The 11,154-nt window shown below is 42.0% G+C and overlaps 1 protein-coding gene across 1 annotated transcript in view; it reads right to left on the minus strand.

Annotated features, from left to right (window-relative positions):
• kcnk12 (potassium channel, subfamily K, member 12) overlaps nt 1-10,313 on the minus strand; it is a gene marked incomplete at both ends in the record, with an annotated part of 61,188 nt that extends 50,875 nt beyond the window's left edge. The window contains one exon of the mRNA XM_080448713.1: nt 9,974-10,313. Within this exon, the coding sequence (XP_080304839.1) occupies nt 9,974-10,313 (340 nt within the window). The remainder of the gene's footprint in view (nt 1-9,973) is intronic.
• Nucleotides 10,314-11,154: the final 841 nt, after the last annotated feature.

The raw sequence follows: 11,154 nt of genomic DNA on the forward strand, positions 1-11,154 counted from the left end.
GCCAGTTTACATTTTGTCTGCTCATTTCTTTGAGTGATCACTATCCTTTTGAGATGCCTTACTATAATACATTTAGAGTTCATAACGTGGTATTTGTGTTGTAATTTTCATTCACTAGGAGCCTGCAACAGGGCTTATGAAAACCTCAAAGCCGCTCAGAAACTGGAACTGGATGGGACTGTGGAGGAAGTAAAGAGGAGAAAGACCCTTACCAGCAGGAGAGATCGGGTGAGTTATTGCCCTGCTCTATTACTGTTGCATTTTATTGATCACGTGAATTATAAATTACCTTTTTTATGTAAGGGATATAACAGTGAGGTGGTAATTACTGAGAAATACACTGAAGGACACAAAGCAGAGGGGTCATACAGTCCAAATGTTTGTAGCTTGGGTTGTGTAGCTGCCATAATATAGCTCTGGTCCAGAGCTATATTAGTAGTAAAAAATAAACAATATACTAGTTTCACTACTCGCCAAAACAAAAACATGGGTTTCTGATCTTAAGCCTATTCTACAGATCTGGTCATAGCATTGTTTTATTGTCCAGTCCAGATCGGTGGCACACTTGAGTGAATCAAAGCTTTTCTGTCAGGACATTTTATTTCCTGGCCAAAAAGTGGATTTTACACAAAAGGTGGGGGTTATAAAAGGCTTCCCACCATAGACGACGTTTTCAGCATCATAAAACTGCCTTGTTTCAGTGAAAATCATACTTGTAGTGATCATACTCTCAATGGTTCCCAAACTGGGGGTCGGGGACCCAAATGATTTTGCGGGGTACGGGGTACCCTGATAATTACCTAGTGCAACATTGTTTTCTCACTCGACAGTAAACAAACCAACATACTGTTTAATGTATACAGGGAATCTGCACATTTATAGTGACAATTTAAGGACTTTATTACTTTATTGTCTCCGCCAGGCCGAAAGGCATAGCGAGAGTATGTTTTCCACCCCGTCCGTCCGTCCGTGTGTGTGTCCTTGTGTCCGTCCGTCTGTGACCAGCTAATCTCTGCCACCGTTGGCTTGATCACAGCGCCACTGTGCACATACATTCAGAACCTTTGCCTCAAAATTTTCTCATGGGCCTTTTTATAGCACCACCAGGAGGCCGATTTGTGCAAAACATATTTTTTGACAGTACTCCTACAGATTTTGTCCAAAAATCCCGCAAATCGGTACACAGTATCTCTATAGTCATTAAACGAAACGGGTCATTCAGATTTCTCATATTCCATCCTGATTGGCTAAAAATGTCTTCCAAAGTTTGCAGGAGCGCTCCGTTTTGAACAAAATGCCTCAAATCATGAACACAGCATGCAATTTCCGTCAAGTTTTGCACGCACATTTCTATTAGGCCGAGGAAGAACTACCATTTGAAAATTTTCAAATCAGCCTCATGGTGGCGCTATAACAGGCCGATTCGTGTTTTTACCTATAATTGCACCGATCTGTGTAAAACTTTGTATGCACACTCCCTAGAGGTCAAGGAAAAACCTTTGGCCTGCATTTTTCACATCTGCCTTTTATAGCGCCACCAGGAGACTGACTTATGTAAAACAATTATTTTTAATACTACTCCTTCCAATTTTATCCAAATTTCACACAAATCGGTACACATGATCTCTATAGTCATTTGATCACGACGGATGCGTTAGATTTTTCATATTCCATCCTGATTGGCTAAGATTGACATCAAAAGTTTGCATTATTGGCTTGTTTTGAACAAAATTCCGCAAATCATGAACGCACCGTCCAATTGCGCTCAAACTTTGCACGCACATTCACACTATGTTGAGGAACAAATGCCACCCTTTTAACATTGGCCTGTTATAGCGCCACCAACGGGTCTAATTTAGCGAAACGCATGTTTTTAACAAAATGCCTCAAATCATCAATGCAGTCAGTGTCCGATTGTCGTGCAAGGCCTAAGAAGAAATGGCACCCTTTTCACGTTGGCCTATTATAGCGCCACCAGGAGGCCACAATAGCCTACCTGACCTGGCGGAGACCTGTGCTCCGAGGAGCACTTTTTCTAGTTTTATATCTCTAACCGCGTCAACTAAATCTAATGCCTCAACTCCTACAATTCCAAGTGCTTGTCAGGGTGGGGGGTCCCCAGTTCAAATATCATTATGAAGGGGGGTCACAGCCTGAAAAGCTTGGGAGCCCTTGTCATACTGTACACCTGTTCATTTTACAGTCCATGGAAAATGCACTGTTCCTGGTCCAGAAGTTAGCAAGAACTCTCTAATGCTCTGGACTAGAGCTAGCCATAATATAACCCTCATACTGTATTTACTTTTGTTGATCGCTTTAAAAGTCTAACCACCTCTTCTCATCTGTTACACAGCTTTTCAAGAAACGGGTCAAGATTGGGCAGAAGGTTCTGTCGAGAGCGGACTTGGATTACCTCAGTGGTGCGGACGCAAACTTCGTCAGTGATGAAGAGAGCGATGAAGACAAGACTGCCTTTAAAATAACATCACCAAAGTGGCGCGCCGGACGGCTGACCAAAATAATGGGTTCTTGTCAAACTGCCCTGGATGAGAACCGTAGGAAGGGTGTGGAGCCGAAGTCCAACCGCGTTCGTACAAACTATGGACTCTTCACCAGACGCACCCCCCCTGCTGCAGAGGGCAAGCGTCACTATCTGCAGGAGAGCGAGGAGGCAGAAGACGACACTGAAGTGTAAAGCCTGTCTCCGTGGATTTGTGTATAGGCTCTGTGCACAACTGGACTCCTAAGCTTTTGGAAGGGAATATAAATGGTTCCAGTTCAGTTTACCTAGCTTTGTTTGATTGGCTTAGCAGCAGATTTGGACTGGAAACACGTGAAGGTGTCATTATGTTTCTGGTTCAAATCTGATGCTGAGCCAATCAAACAAAGCTATGGGGAACTGAACTGGAACACGAAACATTTATGCTCCCTTTCAAAAGCTTCGGAGTACAGTTGTGCACAGTTAACGGTGGTGTGTGGATGTTTTTATTTTAATGTTTTTAGGAGTACAGTTGTGAACAGTTTAGGGTAGTGTGTGTGTGTGTGTGTGGATGTTTATTTTAATTTTTTTAGCATCACTCACACCCCGTTCCGTTTAAAGTCAGTTCAGTTCTCCAGAGACTTCTGCCCAATCTTGACCCGTCGTTCCTACCTTTGTTCCTAGTCGTGTGGAGAGGGAGTTTGGAAGTGCGTGTGTGGAGAGAGGGAGAGTTTGAGGTGTGTGTGTGGAGAAGAGTTTGGAGGTGTGTGTGTTTTGGAGGTCTTGGCCCCAGCTCTGTTAAGAAATAAATATTTCTCATTTGAAAGTGATTTTTTTGTTGTCATTTTTAGCTTAATATTTATCTTCAAAGTAGATCGGCCATGGTTACAGGCCGTATCAATACAATAACCTGACATAATATGCAAGTGGTGTTTGGACTTCAAATATGGTTACAGGTCGTATCGATACAATATCCTGACATAAAATGCAAGTGGTATTAGGACTTCAAATATGGTTCCAGGTCGTATCGATACAATATCCTGACATAAAATGCAAGTGGTATTAGGACTTCAAATATGGTTACAGGTCGTATCGATACAATATCCTGACATAAAATGCAAGTGGTATTAGGACTTCAAATATGGTTACAGGTCGTATCGATACAATATCCTGACATAAAATGCAAGTGGTATTAGGACTTCAAATATGGTTCCAGGTCGTATCGATACAATATCCTGACATAAAATGCAAGTGGTGTTTGGACTTCAAATATGGTTACAGGTCGTATCGATATAATATCCTGACATAAAATGCAAGTGGTGTTTGGACTTCAAATATGGTTACAGGTCGTACTTCAAATATGGTTACAGGTCGTATCGATACAATATCCTGACATAAAATGCAAGTGGTGTTTGGACTTCAAATATGGTTACAGGTCGTACTTCAAATATGGTTACAGGTCGTATCGATACAATATCCTGACATAAAATGCAAGTGGTGTTTGGACTTCAAATATGGTTACAGGTCGTACTTCAAATATGGTTACAGGTCGTATCGATACAATATCCTGACATAAAATGAAAGTGGTGTTTGGACTTCAAATATGGTTACAGATCGTATCAATACAATATCCTGACATAAGCTGCAACTGGTGTTTGGACTTCAAATATGGATAGTGGTCATATCTTGACATTAGATATGAGTAACGAATCATCTCCACATATGACAGCTGTCCATTTCTTATGAGATATTTTAGACACTGATTAGAATTATTTCCCGAATATGGCATGTGGTAATATACAGTATCTGGGATGATACACTCCATATTCTATCAAGAATAAAAGTGGTCCCACATCCGTAGTTGATATGCTCCGACCATGAAATATATTTCAAATACTGTTCGGAGAGTATCCCATTTGGATATCATCATATTTGCATCATATCTGGTAATATTCGGGCAACGATATCTAGGGATTCTTGGGTTTTTTGCGCAGTGCAGTGGCTCTCAACCAGATCTTTAACTCTTGAGAGTGTAAAATGAAACCAAATTGTACCCATTTGGTTTCATTTTACGCTCTCAAGAGTTAAATGATTGTTAAACATTTGCATTACAATTATAAATAAATTCTTATTTTGATCAACGTTGGCCTGTTATCTCTCCTATGTGGTACCACATCAATACAGCATGGATGGAATTGTGGACAAAATTTAATCCAACGATAACAAAATATTCTACGTCTTGGGTCTGAGAGGCTAAATCTCATCAGACGGTAGTTCCGTGGCTCAAATGGCGAATAAATAATGGACCTTGATATGAAAAGGGATGAAAAACACTGGGATAGAAGCAGGGCTTCCCTGGCTGGTTCAATCAAAGCTCTCTGTCTGTCTAAACACAAGACTCTGTGATAAATGGTTCCTGGTCAGACAGGTGTGTAATTACACTCACCGCACACACTGTGATTCTCATCATGCTTACATCAGCAGGTTTTCAACTGATACTGTGTGGCAAAACAAGCATTCAACTATACGGTCCGGCCCATCAATTGCCAATTAACGCTGCTAATGATGCTGATAACTGAAACGTGACCTTAAAGGCAGGGTGGGCAAAAAACAATTTCCCAGAGAGGGCCATAATGACTTAGGTCAGCGAAGGGCCACACACTCGACAATTGAACTGAAACTACTGTAATTCCCTATATCTGGGGCTGCCCCAGTCCACCATCTCCCGTTTACAGATGGTTCAAAATTCTGCTGCTAGACTCATTACTGGAACAAAGAAACGAGAACATATTACCCCTACGCTGGCACAACTGCACTGGTTACCGGTAAAATATAGAATTGAGTTTAAAGCTTTGCTCTTTGTTTTTAAAGCTCTCAACGGCCTAGCCCCTCCATACATTTCTGATCTGATAAAAGAGCCTCCTGCCACTAGGTTACTAGGTACTTACTAGGTTATCCACTCAGAAACTCCTTTCGGTTCCCCCAACAAACCTCATTACCAAAGGTGACCGGGCTTTCTCCGTGGCAGCACCTACAGTATACGCTTTTTGTATATGCCTTTTCTTTGTGAATAGACTAAGGTCTATTTTTTGCTCTTGTTTTGGAAAGCACTTTGGGTCAGCTGGTGTCGTTTTTAAAGGTGCTATATAAATGAATTTGACTTGACTTGAAACACATAGAACTGACTTACGTTAAAATTGCATGAATTTGGTAGACATGATAGACTTTCAAAATGTTGTTACTCTGAGGTTACAATGAAAAGATTATTTACATAAAACAATCCACTTCAATGCCTTATCAACTTTTAAATGAGCCTTAATGTCTTATTTACAGTAGTTGTCTGATGTGCACATCCATATCACTGATAAAACACATTGCATTATGTTATAAATATGGACACAAAGCAGACTGTTTCACTGTTGGAATATGCAATGCCGGAATGTACTCAAATGGTAATTAATAAATAGTACTATTAATATGTGTCGAGGTACATTAATTTCCGTCAAAACCATTAGCATAATGCTGCCTTTTAGAAATGATTTAGATAGTTGAGATCAGTCAAGTCAAGGCCGTATGTTGCCTATGTCTGCCTTAATGGGAGTTGGTTATCTCCTTTTCTCATTGAGACTAACTACAGGCACTCCATGATCATATCAGTTTAGTGATATGTCACGTCAGTCATTAAAATCCTAAAAACTAAAAGACGAAAGATCTTTACCCATGGAATGTATGTTAAAGGGATAGTTCACCCTCAATAATAGAATTGTTTTGGGTGAACTATCCCTTTAAGTTAAGCGCACATACAACTTCAGCATTGCCATTCATCTTTCTCACACAATTATCACACACACCTCCACACACAAGCAAGATTAATCCCACATTGTTTAATATCGTGGGAATAGCTCAAATCAACATGCTCATTACAAAGCATCACAACGTGTTAAGATAGACTACACTCACATCTGTGAGGATATGCAGGTAAATCAAATTATTGTCAGTCATCTCTATGTTGGTTCTGGGCTCTGTGAGCGATCAACCGGAAGTAGTGATTCCATTCACTCTTTTTCTTATGCTCTTCACCTTCCACTTTCACACTCAATCTAACTCAGTCTAATGGCAGACTTTAGGAGCCAGTGTGCTGTAGCCCATATAGGTTCTCAAACTTTGTTTTTCAAGGATCCCATAACCCTGAGTGTGTACAAATGGAACCATTTCCATTTGTACTCTCTAAGAGTTGCAGACCTGTAAGGGTCCATTAGAAATGCCCTCAAAGAACCCTGTAGCCAATGTTCCCTTTACCATCTCTCCCTGCCGGTCTGACTTCATTGAATAAGTGGAGGTGACTAAGCAGGCAGCTGGTGGGGACCAGAGCTACAATAGTAGACCTGTCGACTCCAGGCAACAACACAGTCCTATAAACCAACGGTTTCACGTCATGCCTGTGGTGTATTTGTATTACACAGAAAGGGTGTTTGAATGTGAATGATTCCTTGTGCTCCCCAGTAGCAACGTAGACGGCCATTGGTTAAACAGAGTGTGACTTGAACTGTTGTAAAAGTCGAAGAGGGCATGATTTAATTGCTTTTGCCGTCTGGCTCTCAGGATGCATTCTCTACCCACTGGGCAGTAAGAATAAACTTCAAATTTACTTTAACCAACAATATTAGTGATGCTGCAAAAATGCAATAATGGCAAATAGCCAGTAGTGAAAGAAACTTAAGTAAAAGTAGCGGTAACACAATGTAGGAATACTCTGTCAGAAGTAAATGTCCTGTATTCAACATTGCCATCAAAATATGTTAAAAGTACTATAAGTATGCATTATACAGAATGTCCCATCTCACAAGTTTTCCAAATTATAAAAATCTTTTGAAAATAGCAGATCTGCCAGCTCACAACACACTCCTTGTGAGCTTGAACTGTAGATCGGCTAATTTTGAATAGACAAAATATAAAATAGGGCTGAATTGGTCAATGTATGTTTTGTAATAATAATCATAATCTACAAAGTAACTTTTAACAACATTTCTCAAATAATTGTAGTGGAATAAAAAGAGTATAGAGTATTGTAAAATGGACATACTCAAGTAAAGCAAAACTAGGCTACCTCAAAATTGTGCTTAAGCACACTACTGTACTTGAGAAATGTACTCTGTTACTTTCCACCACTGCAAATAGCTCAGCCTCACTGGCTCTCACAGCATCATCAAATAATCTCAGAGCTAGAGAGACAGACAAAATGGCCTGAGTTGTCCTAATTGGCAGTGGTCAGCTATCTATCAGCTTTCTGTGGCTATGAATGGCAGTCACATTACCGTAATAAATAAATGTGTTTGTCGAGTGAAATCACGTGTCCTCCCTAATGAGCAGACAGACAGCATGGCTGTCGCTCTGCCTGAATATGTAGGGCAGGTCAACAGCACATAATGGATGCTGACAAAAACGCAACTATCTTCAGTAAATCTTCATGGAGATGACAGCACTGAAGCTACATTTCCATGAGTTATTCTTAGGGGTCTGGGGGAAATCCCTGAAGGACATTATTGACATAGATCTGATTTATTTGAGCTATATTTGATGTGGAATGTGGAGTACCAGAGTTCACGGCAAAAACACGAACGTCTCAAATTGATTTCCGCACTGATGATAACTGACAGACAAGAGATTCCCTTTCATTCCTCCAAGCAATATTCTGCAGGCACATTACAAAGGAGGGACTCGTCTCTATTGTAATGTAGAGCTAAGGAAGAGTGACACACAAGCAGCAGGGGGTCGCTTGTCTGGTAAACAGACAATGTTTGGGAAACCCGAGATCCCCTGCATATCAGCTCTCACTGACCACACTGAAGAAGTAGCATATGGGGGTAGAGACAGACAGACATACAGACAGACAGAGAGACAGACAGACAGACAGACATAAAAAAGAGAGAGCGAGAGGGGGGGGGGGGTACTGAGATCAAAGCACAAATCAAATCCACACAGAAATTATGCATTCAAAAGGAAGAAGACATAAGATGAGAAGATCCTCTCATTTGGCTTGATGCTGAGTATCTGTGAGCTACATTTCTCATGATGATGAGTCCCACACATGACAGGAAAAAACAATGAAGGGAATTTGGCCCCATGTGTGTTGGAAGAGAGAGAGGGTGGGTGGGTGGGAAGGGGGGGGGGCAAATACATAAAGAAACAGGCTTAATAGAAACCTCATGTCAAACACACAGAGTGATCTCTGAAAGGTCTTCTGCCCTTGTGATTCTATAAGTCTCCCTGAGCACTAAACACTCATTATTTTTCTCTTCATATTTCTCCTTGCCACCATTTTCAATTACTGAGTCACTTGGGAGGTTCCTTGCATGTATGTGTGTGTGTGTGTGTGTGTGTGTGTGTGTGTGTGTGTGTGTGTGTGTGTGTGTGTGTGTGTGTGTGTGTGTGTGTGTGTGTGTGTGTGTGTGTGTGTGTGTGGACCAGCACAGGATAAGAGCTGTCCGTCAGCTCATATTGTTATTGCCCCGGGCTTGCTCAATCATTCGCTCGTTCACTGGCTCAATCACAGTCTCCAGATGTCCATCATCTTTAGTTATTAGCGCATGACGAGAACACGAGAGAGAAAGAGGAGGGGTCCGAGTTATCAGGCATGTAATGCACTATAGCATTGGCCCTCAGGGCGTCCTGGTGGGCACGCTTGCTCTTTTCTGACCTATTGCATGAGTAAATGTTAAAGGAGGGGGAGTAGAAGGGGTTTCTCATTGACATTCCTTTTTGGTTGGACTGAAAATGTGGCGATAGGCACCCATGGGTGCTGTCCTATTGTGTTTGACACAGAAGTGCCATTCCAAATGGCAGGCAGCTGTCACCCTCCATGGCCTGAATGCTTCACAGACTAAATGCAACACATGACTGGGAGGGGGGGGGGTTGGACACTCTGGTGCTCTTTGTGGAAATCAGTGCATTCTACCAGGACCATTACAGGTGCTCCTACACACCAGCCAGTCGCTCATGCTTGACTCCTGTGGTTGCAGCAACACAACAGCATCGGTTATTTAATCAACTAAATGCATAATAGTGCCTTTTATGGTCTTTTAAAGACTTCCCAAAGGGTACAAAAATGCAATCAATCTTAACATCATTTGTTTGTGTTCCTCCACCTGCTCATCTATCCCTGCATGTCATAGCCTCTAGCAACTGAAAAAATGACTTGTTGGTCTACTGTGCGAAAATATATATTTTTTTCAATTTATTCAAATATTTTAAAGCAGACAACGTCTATTGATTTGTGTATAGGTCCTAGCAGGGATGCAAAGGTCAGGGAAAATCACTGATTATTTAGACTTTGGCTATTCAAACATAGCAGATTTACAAGCTCATAGGTCACTTTGTGCGTGCTAGCCTATGAGCTTGTAGATCTGCAATTTTTTTTGAAAGAAAATAGCAACAGGGCGCGTGGATGGCGCTGATGGACACTACTTGTGCACACTGCGGATATACCATACCCACCTATTGTTGACACCACAGTTCCGACAAAGTAAAAAGCCCCCGTAAAATCCCATCGCGGCCGCAGCGCGTCCGCGCGGATCCCGGCGGCGATGGCGGCCTCGTACTCCCGCAGGAAGGAGCTCAGGTCCCGCAGGCTGACGTTGAAGGTCTCGCTGAAGTTGAAAAGTGTCCTGTTCCAGCGGCCGTGAGCCCGCAGCTCCGAGGGCCGCTCGATGGCGGAGAAAACCGCAGCGCCGCACAGCAGGTACAGCACGATGAGGACGGCGAGCAGCAAGAACCGGCCGTTGTCTTCGTTTAAGTGCAGGGAGCGGCAGCCCTGCAGTCGCTGAGGCATAATCATCCAAATTTCAGCACCAGCCGCGCGTCGGACAGCGACCAGCTCCACGCCGGAGAAGGCATCCAACTCCTCTTCACTATTTTGTCCTGGAAGTCAATACAATAAGTAAAGTACTCCTCCGACCCTTCTGCGGTGACTTGTAAGAAAAATCCAGCTTTTTTTTTTTTTTTTACTCTCCGGAGAATCTCCTCGTTAGAGTTAGTGTAAAGTAGGTTATTTGAAGCTCAAGAGAGACGCGAGAGAAGACCCACTTGTGGATCATAAGCCATGTCTATGCGGTCTGGGGATCTTAGTATAATTTGATTTTCATTTGGAATTGACTTTAAAAAAAGCATTTTTCTGATTTTCGTTTCAGAACAAAAATCAAAAAAATTGGCTAATCTTTCACATTTTCTTGACCATAAAAGAATCATGAAAATGCTATTTTTTTTTGATTTTCCCAGACCATATGCCCTTATTGTTTCACGACTATTTCACTGGTTTGTTTAACAAAAGAAAAAGGAAAAAGAAAGAAAGAGTCCATCAGCATGGCCGTTAATATCCCAGCTTGACCGTATAGATGTTCAGTTACAGTTGTGGCATCATCGCAGTTGAAGTGAAGTATAGGCTGCAGCTTTCATCCGAGCAGATGCGCTATTCTTCCGCTCAGTAAACTGAGGAGGGAAAATGCAATCATCCTGTGCATTGCTGCCGCAGTAAAACAACGCTGGTCCCACGTGTGTGACTCTCCAACAATATCCAGACACGCTTCGAATCTCGCGCAAGTTATAGGTCGACACGTTGATCTGTCTAAGGCACATAAATGCCACTTTATTGAACTCATCCGTCTTCAGTTTTCCTCTGG

The sequence above is a fragment of the Gymnoscopelus braueri genome (assembly GCF_963280865.1).
Source record: "Gymnoscopelus braueri genome assembly, chromosome: 14".
NCBI lineage: Eukaryota > Metazoa > Chordata > Actinopteri > Myctophiformes > Myctophidae > Gymnoscopelus > Gymnoscopelus braueri.